This window comes from Sebastes umbrosus, chromosome 3 (genome assembly GCF_015220745.1).
Source record: "Sebastes umbrosus isolate fSebUmb1 chromosome 3, fSebUmb1.pri, whole genome shotgun sequence".
In the NCBI taxonomy this organism is placed as follows: Eukaryota; Metazoa; Chordata; class Actinopteri; order Perciformes; family Sebastidae; genus Sebastes; species Sebastes umbrosus.
The window spans coordinates 2598312-2612500 of NC_051271.1; the positions used below are offsets into that span (position 1 = coordinate 2598312).

Sequence of the window (14189 nt, forward strand, 5' to 3'; positions counted from 1 at the left end):
CATAAAGACTGTTATCAATTGAAAATATAAAGCTTTTTAATGTAAAAGCTTTCATCACCCATGCACTGGATCCTTGTTGTATCACGACTGATAATGTGGAAAAAAGAAATTTAGTCATAAGAGAATGCAGATTAATACTTTCAATACGCTTAGATCTGTAAAATCCTACTTTATCCTGTAATTTTCAAAATGAGGACAAACACATGCAAAAGTATTTTTTCTCGGGGGCCCTCAGCCCCTCCCGGGCTAACTCTGGGAACTTTCCATTTGTTTCTGTGACCTGACATCATTAGTGTTGTTTGTCAGATGCAAAGCTTTAATTAAAGCCGAGCTATCAGGGACAATAATTAAACACAAAGAGAGCCTGGTTCGGAGAAGAAAGGGGTTGGGGGAAAATTAAGGCCGTCTCTTCCTCTGGCTTCTTGACAAAATAAAATCAATAGCAAGTATGTGATAAAAGCAGCGCGGAGGGGATGTGATAGCACACAAAAGGTGTCAGGTTGTGTTTTGGCGATGAAGCATATTCATTTGTGTTTCAGTTGAAAGACAGCAGCGATAAGCAGGCGCAAAACAATGTCGGCAGAAAAGAGAAAGGGACAGAACAGAGGAGAAAGAAGTAGACAGACGGATGAAAAGAAACACAGATAGACAGGAGACTGACGATAAGATAGACCGGAGTCGTGTGGTCAGGATCATTACGGCATTATAAATAAAAGAATACTGTGCTGAACTTAGTTGTTGTGACCGGACTCGGCAGTAAACAACTAGCTTTGAAATGAGTCTTGACTGACTCGCCTTTCATGTTTGTAGCACAGTAAATACCATGTCAGGGTAGCAGTCATGTCGTATCAGATATGCTGTAAATATGAGCTGCCGACGGGGGGAAACAGCCTGACGGTAATCACAAGCACGACACAGTCTTTTTTTTTTTGTGGCCTCCAAAATCTTCTTAAATTGCTAAAGTGTGCCAGAGACTTTGGTACATTCCTTAGTGAAAACAAGGATATGGAGGATTGTATCATGATACAAGACTTGGAGTTGTCTTCAAAGTGTGAGAAGGAATTCAGAAACAGGATGAAAGACGGAAAACGAGTGTCAGAGTGAGCGTGGCCGGTGTGATCGACGTCCAATTCGTTGTTGTGATAAATAATTCATTTTGCTTTGCAACGTGCCATGAACTAATGCGCACATCCACACACACACGTGCTCTACTTCGCAGCAGTTCAGTCGATGGAATGAATCTGCTTTAAAGATGAATACAGAACGAATGATTAATGAATGACTCTCATAATTATCAAGGTGAAAAGGGGGTCACTTTAGCTGTTGTTCCACTGAGCTAAAGCTGTAAATTGCTTTTTTTTTGTGGGTGTTGTATTTTACGCGCTCGTAAGGATGACAACGGTGCCGGGTCAAAGGCAAATTGAAGTCCTGTGGTGGAGGAATTGAATTGTCAATATCAATTTCATGGAACAATTTGAAGAGAGGACTGAGAGCTGCTCGGAGTGCAGCGGGAATGAGAAGTGACTGGGAGGCTAACTGAGGTGCGAGTCAGGACAGAGGACGAGGAGGAAGAGGAGGAGGACGACAGGCTATTAGGGATGGGTCACTTTAAAACAGAGGCATCCACAGTTGGCATCCATTACTCCTGAGTAGATTGGGTTGCACCATGTCATTGCTTCATTTCTGTCATTGCTTCAACCTAAAAAGCACAGAGGGAGGGGGTGTATTTGGGATTAGAGTACTTCACAACAGTCTATTCCTCAGTTGTTCTTACTATCAATTCCCCGTCATTCATGTCGCGGCTAGATAACTTTTCCCCGGGAGGGAATCAAAACTTTGGAAACAAATTAAAAGAGTCGGAGCTGTGGTGATGAGATACATAATATTTTATGCCGGATTAGAGCCTAATCCACGGTTAATCCCCTGAGAAAGGTAAATAGCTAAATGTCAGCTAGTACCCTGTTAAACATGCAAATTACAACGGCACCTCCTCTGTTTTCCACTTAGCCCGCCTTCCCGTTTTTCACCCCTATATTACTGCGGTTATTCAATTTTTATTGTTTCATTATGTACCTCGAAGTTGAAATAATAGAACGGCAGCTGAAAGCTGGCTAACCTTATAAACAATGACACAAAAACCAAAGAAAACTGCTTTCATAGTGGTGGCAATTTCCATTTTTATTGGTGCATCATATGCTAATGTCTGCAGTTCACTCTCATACGGGGTTGTTATTTTCTTGAACATGAATAATTACAGAACATAAAAAAACGCTGGTTTAATTTGAAAAAGTCAAAATATATTTCTCTGGGCTTTATTAAGACTTAATGAAATAATCATGGCAGTTAATGGATTTATTACTGTGGTGCATTACCTTGAAGGGATTGGGTAGCATGGGTATTAGATTCATATACCTATTTTCTTTTTTTTAAACAGTGCTTTTAGAAATGAGACCTAAACTCAATTAATTCAAAACCATCTGGGGATATGTGAACTGCATCACAATTTTTTTGCATACTCCTAATCATTTTGTCATTATCACTATTAATGTTAATATTCTCTCCCCCCTTCCTTCTCTCTCTCTCTCTCTCTCTCTCTCTCTCTCTCTCTCTCTTTTTCTGTGTTATATAGGCCTTCTGCCTTTCTCTGACGGCGAGTGTTTCCTCATCTGTGCTGTCAAGACGTACGGTTGTCAGGGGCCATGAGTAGCTGCTGGGGTCACAGTCTCCAAAACCCTTCGACGTGGAACACCTAAAATGGGGACAGGACTTGCTGCCATGCTGCAAGCTCAGCTCTAATCACCGTGAAGACACCCGTCCGTTCTCCTTTCTCTCTACTCAGACTTGGCCTGCTTGCTCCTGACCTGCAACCCCCTTCCTGATTTGAAGCCGCTGCCCGCTGCCTCCCTCCCTTTCAACTCTTTTCTTTTACTCCTCTCTGCTGAGGCAATCTCAAAACACTCCTAATCCAAACCATGGCCAGCAGACTCCGTTTGTCGTCCCTGTTTCTCTCCCTCCTGCTCCCTGCACTGCTGCTCCTCCACCTGCCTGGCGAGGTGAAAGGGGACTGCTGGCTGATAGAAGGGGATAAAGGCTACGTTTGGCTGGCTATCTGCAGTCAGAACCAACCTCCATACGAGACCATCCCCCAGCACATCAACAGCACGGTCAGTATGAATTTATCTGTAGGCCTTTTATGCCACCACCGTATGCCTTCATGCACTCTGGGCTATGATGCTGTCAGCTACACAGCACATGCCATTAATAGCGATGGGGGCTTTTGCAAAGCTGAAAGTGAATCTAATCTTCCGTGCAGTCAATATAATAATGCTCGTGGTTTATTGTGTGATTCTGATGGTTGTGATGATATGTTTGTTGCAGTGATAACTATGGCAGGGATGGTAATACAGTATTCATAATAATTTTTTAGATTAAAAAATGTTTCATTTTCTTTATCAAATGCAAGGTTATATTCATGCATCCAATGATGGTGACAATCACAGCAATCATGACTAAATAAATTGTAGCAGATAGTTGCTTAGTAGGTTAAGACGTCAACCAAAACAGTTGTTTTTTGGAATTGTTGGCTACTTAACTATGATTGTCTGGCAGAGCCAATAGTACAGTATAACAACGTGATATCACAGAAATATGTGAAATGACCACAACCTCTTAACAGTGCATTACGTGGTGGTTGCACGTGATGTGTTAAAATGACTAGTTGGTTAGGTTTAAGAATGAAAAGATCATGGTTTGGGTTAAAATAGCTATCTTCTTATGTACATAATTGAAAATAAGTCAATGTTGACTTTTGGTTTGAGACCTGACACGAACACCAGTCACCTGGGTAAAAGTCCCGTGTCTGACCCATCCATCCGCCCCGACCTCCTTTCTGAGCGGACTCATTTAAACGGTTTTCTGGTAAACCTGGGAATTTGTGTAATTTACTTTCCATTGTTTTTTTTCCCGTGGTGCCGGCACTAAATGCGTGGTGAAAAGTTTGTGATCATTTCATGTATTTCTGTTAGATCAGGCTGTATATAAAGCTGTGCAGCATCTGTAGGTTAACAAGAGGAACCTCAGGGCTGCACTCTACCCTCCAGATAAGCCAGTGTGAGATTACTATACTTTTCGTTAGAGCAAGAACTGCCACCTCCCGTACATCTATGCTCAGATAAGTTGAATTAACTATTGTTTTGTAATAATGCTATTTGTTTATGTACCGTAGTGGCTTGTTGTTACATTTTAAAATATAAGTGCCAAGTCAATTACCATCTTCAATGTGCTGCGTAACTGATTCAAACTGAAAAACATTCCCATCGGGTGCTTTAATGTTAACAAGCAACTACTCTCCACTCCTAGCACCAACATTTACCACTGCTAGATATCTCAGGCGGGATGCTCAGCTGCTTGCAAACAGGCTGTGATTGACAAAACAAATGTATCATTAGACAGCAAACCTGTATGTTTGGAAGTGTAATATGCTCTTGGCAGCTATTTTTGGTGAAGAGTTTAGGTTCTCCTCTATGGCTGCCAGAGGGTGCAACGCATCACCTGAAATTCACCCGCTCTCTTGTCTCCCGTAGGTTCATGACCTGAGGCTGAACGAGAACAAACTTAAGGCTGTGCTCTTTACCTCCATGTACCGCTTCACAAACCTTACTGACCTCAATCTTACCAAGAACGAGATCAGCTACATCGAGGATGGGGCCTTTGCTGGACAAGCCAACCTACAGGTCTGCAGCCAAGAGCACAACTCTGTTTTTATGTATTTGTCCATCTCGAATTTAAAGACATAGTAATGTCAAACAATCTTCTTAAACTGTGCACATACACTCTGTGGTTACATAATGTGTATTGCCTTTATTGTATAAAGTCCTTTTGAGAGTCTATGCTAAATGGGGGTGGTCATAGAGATGTAAACTGATCTGCATAATGACATCCCCCAAACCACTTACTGTGTATAACAGTTGTGGCATGCTGTATATAGTTTAATTGCATTTATTAGCTTGTCATAATTTATTAGCATGTCAGTTTTTGTTATACAATGCACACAATTTTTTTTGAAACAAGTTGAGCTATGAATATATTCTGAAACCAGCCAACCAAAAAACAGGTTCTTACAACCTGTTCATAGGTGGATGTTGAAAACCTTCCTTGTACAGTTATAGAAATGTGACTGAATGATGTGTCTAGTCCTGATCAAACAGATCCCATTTAAAGAAATTGTAAGAGCATACCTTAAAAAAAACATTGGATGATAATTTAAAACAATTATTTTGTCATGTTTTATTGAAAAGATCAAGGGGCAACTTTCTCTTTCTGTCTCAGGTTCTCCAGCTGGGCTACAACAAGATGACCAACCTGACTGAGGGCATGTTGAGAGGTCTGGGTCGAATGCAGTGCCTCTTCTTGCAACACAACCTTATCGAGGTCATTTCCACCAATGCCTTCTGGGAGTGCCCCAGCCTCAGCAGCCTGGACTTATCTTCCAATAAGTTGGCCCGTCTTGACCCGGCTACCTTCAATGTCCTCAACAGGCTGCTGGTGTGTGAACTAGCAGGAAACCCCTTCCACTGTGGCTGTGATCTCTTCAGCTTTCTCTCCTGGCTGGAGGAGTTTAACAATGTCACCCATACCTACGACCGCCTCCAGTGTGAAACACCTCTGGAAATGACCGGTTTTCCACTTCTGAGCCCACTGCCTGGACACGGAAGAAATGCCCGTTACACTCTTAAATCCACGTGTCGCGACGGTGTGAAAATTACAGGGCTGACCTCCCAGACACCAGATCAAGATGGCTCAGGCATGGGTTTGGATAACCCGGACCAAGGTCTGTACCACCAACCAACCATATCGTCCACTGCTGACCCCACCTACAACCATCAGATTTCCCTGAAGCTTCAAACTGTCTCCCTCTATACCGCCTCTCTAATGGTGCAGATCCCACGACCATACAGTAAGATGTACATCCTCTCCCAGTTCAACCACACTATTGCTGCAGACATCAAACCCCTTAAAAGCAAGAAAGAGGTACTCATTTTGGACAACTTGAAACCGCACACAAACTACACTTATTGTGTGGCTTCCACAAGCAAATCTCAGCGCTACAACCACACCTGTGTGTCTTTTACCACACGAGGTATGGGCACAGAGGACCCGCGAGCCAATCCATCCACAACCACCCACTACATCATGACCATCTTGGGATGTCTGTTTGGCATGGTCATTGTGCTTGGAGTAGTCTATTACTGTCTCAGACGGCGACGCATCGAGGAGGAGAAGCAGAAAGCTATAAGCGTGAAGAAAACTATTTTGGAGATGAGGTACTGGACAATCTTTAATGTTAGTTTAATGTTAATGGAAGTCTTAAGGGACACATTGTAACTCTTTCTCATGACAATTAATTGCTGGAGAGCCTTTACACAGATAGTGACTGCATCTGAAATGTTTAGCCACAACAGAAATGACAACAACTGTGTTTCCCTTGGGTAAAATTGATATCTTTGGAACAGTTTATGCTAAGGGAATCAGCTCATAGTTGCTTTGCTGTATTGCTTTGTTTTGATTTGAATTCTTGAAAAGCCTCATTTATTCCCCCAATCATACTCTTTATTGAGGCTTTGAGCCATGCTATTTTTCATGGTTTCTTTGAGCTTTAATTAAAACAGCAAGGATTCTGTCACCCCATGGCATCACTCAAAGGACATATTAAATCTAATTAACTTAAAAAAAACTATTAGGTACAACAAAATGTTGCAATCATGCTGTTTAGGATAGTGTGCAGCATTATGTACACAATATGAGATCAAATGATGAAAGAAGATGTATTGTTTGTGTTAAAGTGATTCTGTCATTCTTCAGGTATGGCCCAGAGGCGGCTGCGGCAGTGGCCAATGACCCAGGTGCCATGCAGCGTCTCCAGGAGCAAGCTCACCACCAGCACCACCATTCAGGAGGAGCAGGAGGCAAGCTGCCCCAGTCTACCTCCTCTAGCACAGGCATGCTCCACGGCTCAGCCAACACCAGCTCTTCCCGCCTCTCCACCTTGCCGCAGGTGGAAAAAATGGCCACTGCCTTCTCTGAGGCAGTGAGTGGCAAGGGCAACTACATGGATGTGAGGACGGCGGGAGTTGCAGGGGAGGGCAGGGAGGGAGGGGTTGGGAGGAGCAGCGATGGGAGGAGAAGTAATTGTGGATATGCGAGGTGGGGGTGATAACGGGACAGAGGCTGGGGAGGATTCGGATGACGATGGCCGTGGCTCAGCATCAGAGATCTCCACCATCGCCAAGGAGGTGGACAAGGTGAACCAGATCATCAACAACTGCATTGATGCCCTGAAGCTGGATGCCTCTGCTAATGTCGCAACCACTGCTGACAATGGCAACTCTTTGTCCTCCTCTCAGCCACTAACTTGCATGACGTCCCTCCCGCGCAACCTCCTGCCCCTCTCTCCGGGCCACCTCGGAGATCAGATCATGGCCTCCTCCCCAAAGGTACATCCAAAGCCTCACCCCCAGCCTCATCCTCAGCAACATCCTCAGCCACATCCTCAGCCTCAGCATCATCCTCATCCTCAGCTACATCAGCCGCCTCACCCAGCTTCTATGGCCCCAGTGCCCCTTGTCATGCCCCTGTCTGAGCGGCCGGGCATCAGCGGTGGGGGGTTCCTCTCCCCTCCTTACCGTGACCCACCCCCAGCCAATGCAGTGCGGCCCATTCAGAGGCAGTTGAGCGCAGACACTGCTGTGGTGAAGAACCGTTGTGGTGGCCCTCCTGCGGGAGCTGTCAAGAGCAACAGGATGTACAGTGTGGATAACCCTGAGCAGCGCAGCGATCCTCCCAAGTACCCAACAGAAAAAAGCAGCCCTGTGGGTTGTGGTGGAGGGGGTGGAAGCGGAGGAGGTGGCGGAGGAGGGGGCTGCAATGTCAATGGGATGGGAAACATAAATGGTGGTGGGGTGAGTGTAAATGGGGGCGGGATGGGGTGTAACAACGGGAGTGGAGGTGGAGGTGGATGTGGAGGAGGAGGTGGAGGTGCGGGGGTTGGCCCTGGACAGCAGCAGCACCACTTGGAGGTTCAGCCAGACTACCACAGCTCGGAGCACCGCCACTCCTTCCCTGCACTCTACTACGAGGGCAACGAATCACCCTCACCGGCCCAAAAGGCCTCATTCCTCAAGCCGCTGGGCCGCACCAAGAGGGATGCCACAGCCACCTACTCCCAGCTCTCACCTTCTCGTCACCACAACTACAACTCTGGCTACTCCTCCAGTCCAGAGTATTCGTCTGAGAGCACACTGCGGATCTGGGAGCGATTCCGGCCTTACAAGAAAAGCCCCAGAGAGGAAGCATCGTATATAGCGGCAGGCCACGCCCTGCGTAAGAAGGTGCAGTTTGCCAAGGACGAGGACCTTCACGATATTTTGGACTACTGGAAGGGGGTTTCTGCCCAGCAGAAGCTGTGAGCCGAGGAAGCTAAGTCGAATGCTGTAAGGGAGATTGCGAGGTCGAATGCCAACAGCAGACTAATAAAGGGGAATAGATGTTAATGTAGCAAGACGGACGATGATGATGTTCCCTCTGAGGTGTCCAGTAACATGGTTCATTCCTCTGCTGGATCCAGAGTTAAAGAGGTATTCTCTCTGGGTGATTTTTTTTTAAATTGATTCTATGATAATCCATTGACATTTTAAGAGGTTGTTTCTGAGGTTGGCTGTTTTCACCACAATACTGAATGATAATTGACAAGAATCAAGCTGTTCACCAGACTACCTCATACTGGGCACTTTGGTCCTCACAGGCTTCCATAGACCGGCTGAATCCCCACTAATGAGCAAAGAAAAGGTGGTAACAAGAAAATGTCTTCTACCTCATTACTGGTACACTGTAGCTCGGCTATCTCACTAGAAGCAGCCCCATTCATGACTTAAGCCCCCCCCATTTCTAATCCCATCAAACCGGCATTCACAAAACAATCATTCCACTGCACCGCCAACACCTGCTCTCCTATAGAAGCATCACTTAGGGAGATAATGAGAGAGGGAGCAGGATGAGGAATTAGGTGCGTTTGTTTTAGAGTAGCCTGAATCTCCCTCTTTGGGGGAGGACATTAAGTGATACTTATCGGGCTAATTGTTCTTCCTGGCAATTAGCCAGTGTAAGAATAGGTCGGGGAGGCTGTGTGTTGAACATGCTTGTCGATTCGAAAAACACCTAACTACATATGTTCAACGGTGTGTGGGCGCGTATATAGTTTGTGCACGCTGGTGTGAGTGATTGTGTGTGGGTGGGAGAATAGGGTTGGGGCTTAGTCGTCCATTATTCTCAGTCTCCTCTACGGTAGCAAAGTGGATAGCTTAGTGGAGATGCTTTGCATATAGATAACAGTCCAGAGTCGTGTGTGTGTGTGTGTGTGTGTGTGTTTGGCCCGGCCTGTCTGTCCATCTAGATAGCGTGAAGTAAACCCCCCCTACAAGACCTGCAGGCATTTTTGTCTCCGAGAACATTTCTTATTTACAGGTGCAGCGTATTTCCTTTGATAAGGGAAGCTATGAGGTAGGAAAATTTACATTTCAATAGTGTGAGTCACGCAGAAATTACTTTAGGGTGGGTTCTGCAGGTTGGCGAGACAGGTGTGAGCTCCAATATTAAAGAACCCAGTAATCACATTTAGGAGTAGAAGCAGATTGAGAGCATGTTAGAGGTTCGCTGCGTTTCATTTTGAGCGTGCCGGTGTTAAGAGGACGATATAGGGGTCCTTGTATCAGCTCAAGGCGAGGCAGCGTATAAACTTAAAATATGTCAAATGCTCCCTGCACTACGCTGTGAGACACGATGGATGGTGAGCAAAGGAATATACTCCGCCTCAGACTGGATGACTCCCCAGACGCTCTGGGCGGGAGCTTGCTGTGGACCAAAGTGCCCTTCGGAGGTCTGATTTCATAAGTTTCTATGACATTTGTTTTATTGGCCTTTCCTTTCCAATATGGTTAATAGAGAATAATGTAGCCCCCAAATGAGCAAGAACATAACTGCCATGGTTTAATTTTGGTTTATTATTTAAGATATGACTTTATGGGTGTTGCAATGAATTCCGTTGAAACTAATAGGAGCAAGGCTTGGCTATTGTTACAGACCAAATGAGAGACTTAATTTATCAGAGCATTCTGATACGCAAGAGGCACAAATGCTGATGATTCTAACTGTACACATGATGTAGATATTCAAAACAAAAGTACTTCTCATCCATATAAATTATCTTTATGCACCTCCCCCTCTACATCGACGTCCATGCGGTCAAAATATACATTTCAGCTGGACGTCTGTATTTCTTTTTCTGCCCACTTATTCCTATCCTCACCACTGCCATCCTGACCTCTCTTTCTCTAATGTGATACATCTCAATTGAAAAGGTGTAAATTCTGTTTTAAAATGTCTAATTAATTCATTCTCCTCCGTGTTTTTTTCCCCCTGCGCGCCACCTCTGTCCAACTTAATGGGGTAAATTAATGAGTAATTTGTGGAGGTTGATGTCGTACCATAGTCTGAGGTCAGAAGAGCGTGCTGATATTATTAACTCTGCCAGACTGGGAGCCTGATTGAAATTAATGACGGCTGCCTTCGTCTGCCTATCTTTCTTTCTTTCTGTCCCTGCCTCCCTCATCCGATGTTTAACCATATTCCACCTCGTTCTGTTGCCTCTAACTCTTGCGGACAGAAATGGTCCTCAGTAAAACAGTCTAAGGTCAGATTTATGCTTCAACCATGACTGTGCAGGTTATGAGTCGGCCAAGGTGAGCTAGTGTGTGATCTAACCTCCGGGGCGTTATCCTTTTCTCTTTTTGAGTCAGATTGGTCAGGAAGGACCAGTCTGTCAGGCCTGGAAGTCATGCATTTCTATTTGATTTTCCACCGGGGTTAACTCTGATATCATCGCTTTTGACAGGGCTTGAATTCACCCACTATTTGAGGTGTGAGTTTGACGGGGGAAAGTGAAAGCGGAGGATGGCATTTACTCTTTGACCTATAAAGATCTCTGTCTACAGAATGGGGCTTGACTCTGAAGGTCAGGAGATAAATCTGTTGTGAAGTAACAGAAGACGATTATGTTCATGAGCATAAAGAGCATGTTTATTGGACTTTTGACCTAAACAGTTACACTCTAGTGCTAAAGTACACTTTTTTACATTTTAATAGTAATATGTCAGTGCTGTGAGCTCTACAAACAGCTTACCTTCACCTCTACTGTATCAGTGTAGTGGCTGAAATCTCAGACAGATACCTCAAAACCTGGGCCATTAAAACGAAGACTATCTGAACCACTAGATACCTCGAGGGGTAAATGAGAAATAATATGTTTTGTAATTTGGATGAACAAACCATTTAATTATGCCGTAGTGATCTACCCACTCTTTTTTTGCTGTTCCATTGTGTTTCAAATGAATAATGACTTTCCCTCTGACCTCCCTATGTCATCTGTGGCAGCCAATCCAATAGACCCACTAGCGTTCACAATGGGATGTCAAAAGCACGTCATTACTCTGCTATCAGATCAATAGACCTTAATTTGTGGCGGGTGGGACCAAATAAAAAACACAGAGTGAATTCCCCTTGGGCGCTCAGTTGGACGGCTAACATTTTTATAAAGAGCTCGGTTTTCTATTTTGGCCCATTGTTCAAATTCTACATGGCAGCTCCCCTATGTGTTAGATCCAAGGAATCACCGATCAATTCGTTTTAGATTAGTACCACAGGCTATGCAAGCTTTTTTTTTAAATAATGGCTTCATTTGGAGGAATGGGGGGGGGGGAGAACTGAGGTTACCTACATATACCCTCAAGGGTTTTCCCTTAGATGTAGAGAATAACATTAGCTCAGTTATTCATAAGCACAGTGGGTCCAATTGTCGTAATTTGCTGGAGACCATTACTCATTTCTGTCCAATGGTCCAGTGTTCTTATTTGAACTCTCATGCTTTTATTCAAATCTATACACTTACTCTTGAATCGATTTGTTCTCCAAATTAGTCTGCTCTGTTCTGTTTGTGTAAAGGTTCATCACTGTAATACATTTCAGTCTGAACATACGGCCGAGCCTTGCTCCTCCTCCTCGCTTAATACATCTCCTGTCTTTCTTTGAGTATCTATTTATCCACAAAAGTTATTTTTCACTTGACAGCCAGGTTTCTGATCTCCCCCTTCCTTAAAATGTGGGGTGTCTGACTATGGTCCTCAGGGGCCAGAGCCCACAAATTGAGAGTGACAGATGTACAGATACTGTACCGGAGGGATTGTCCGTGTGTCTTCTCTCCAGTCTGGCCAATTAACAACAATGATGAATCAATGTGAAGGAATCACTGACAGTCTCAGGCTTCCAGAAGAAAAACCATCAGGGAAGAATTGAGATGCTTCAACTTGTGGCAGTCTCTGAGGATCAGAGTCAGACCCTCTCTGTCCAGAGTTGTAAATCCCAGAAGTACATTGGAACTGGTAATCAGGCTCTGAACAAAATAACAAAACCAATCACTGGGCCTCTTGTTTTCCCAAGTTGGGGTCACAGAGAGTCTAAGTGCAGGTCTTTGTGATTAACAGGTACTTTGGGCGTAACAGCTCTGGTGAATAGGCAACAAGCTTTTTATTCATCTAAGAATGTGTAGATAATTTCTATATGCCTCAAACTGACTCATGGGGATTTTTACACTGTCCTAGACAATGTTTGCTGGCTGCCTTGGGGACTCATTGCTACACAAGTTTGGTTTCTCATTTTAGTTTTGTACGTTTTTAAAGTTTGGGCTTATTGAAAAACACAAATTAATAGTCACGGAAACTCATACAACAACCCTCTCGATTGCCTCCCTTTGGAGTTGTAGTTGCTCCCGATGCAAAGCTCTGGCAGAGAAACTGTACACAATGCAATGGTTCCCTGGGAATGGCAGTGAGGTCTCTTTGCTCCTGTTTAATTAAACTTTTGAATCCGTACACTAAGGTCTGCAGTGGAAACATGAACTTTGTTTTAATGCTGTAAACATTAAAACATTGTTCAGATACTTGCAGGAGTGAAACCCAGAAGCATTCCTCTTCCTATCCCCTTATGCCCCTTCCTCTTTCACCATTAACAGATTAATGGTGCCTGAACCCGGGCTGTGGACATAACTTTCTGTCACTTTTCCTGGAGTTTAATATCGGTACAGAAAATGGGAGTCTTGGGACAGAAGTTATGCGATAAAGGGGATCCAACAAAATGTCCCTACAATTTTAATCTCCAACTTTGCCCTGGTACATTTATCTCCCCTTACAAAATTGTGCATTCTACTAAACAGAATGATATATTTATGTTGTAAACATGTAAAATATAATACCTTTCTTTTTTTTACATCAGATACATTTCAGAAGCTGCAGTTTGGTGAAGATAAGTATTTTTGTGCTATAGTGTGACAGGGTGGAGCAGTCCTGCTTTCCTCTATAGGGATAAACAGGGAAGGCCAGGGCTTGAGTTCATTACAGCTACTTCTTCTGATGCCTTACAAACACAATAATAAGGCAATTGTTGAACATGTTAATCCAATTATGGTACAGGACCAGTGGTGAGTGGCAAAACAGTATCTTCAGTTTATAGTGCCATACCCATTTTGTCCACATGGAGTCAAACAATCGAGCTGCTGTACTTTGGAGGTAGACTTCTCTTGGGCTGTCATGGATCTTGATAGGCAGAGCCAAACATCTAGAAAGCTTGGATTGGGTACAACATCTCGATCACCTACATGTAGATCGTTTTATTGACAGATGTGCAGACTCGGAGAACGTATACTGTTTGAAAGGCTCAGTTCAGAGCACAAGCATCCACCCTTCAAGAAGCACAGTTAACCAACGAACAAGGCGAGAAATTACAGAGAAGGCGGTTGGATATAATGAAACGGAGAATTCGTATTATGAGCTTGAAAAACAGGCCAGAGTTAGAGTAGCTGACCTTCTCACTTCAGTTAACATGGCCTGTCATTCTCTTGGCATTAATGTTTGTCTATCTCTGCCAAGGAGTATATGTTTTCTTTTTGTGTTTGACTATTACTTATACATGTCACACACTTTTAAAAGCTGTTTTTTCACGTTTAATTATTTCTTACTATTGATATTTGAGCCATTTTTACACATGTGAATGATACTTTCCTACAAATATCTTCTCTGCACACAAAC

At 43.9% G+C, this 14189-nt stretch overlaps 1 protein-coding gene and 1 long non-coding RNA gene across 2 annotated transcripts in view; both read left to right on the forward strand.

Annotated features, from left to right (window-relative positions):
• LOC119485151 (protein phosphatase 1 regulatory subunit 29-like) overlaps positions 1-14189 on the forward strand; it is a 261463-nt gene that overhangs the window by 245143 nt on the left and 2131 nt on the right. Inside the window, 5 exon segments of the mRNA XM_037764504.1 lie at positions 2630-3164; positions 4584-4733; positions 5329-6323; positions 6862-7158; positions 7160-14189. The exon segment at positions 7160-14189 is cut by the window's right edge and continues 2131 nt beyond it. Of these exon segments, the coding sequence (XP_037620432.1) occupies positions 2973-3164; positions 4584-4733; positions 5329-6323; positions 6862-7158; positions 7160-8465 (2940 nt within the window). The 5' untranslated portion in view covers positions 2630-2972 and the 3' untranslated portion in view covers positions 8466-14189.
• Positions 1-14189, forward strand: part of LOC119485161 — a 569585-nt gene that overhangs the window by 222726 nt on the left and 332670 nt on the right. The window lies entirely within an intron of this gene.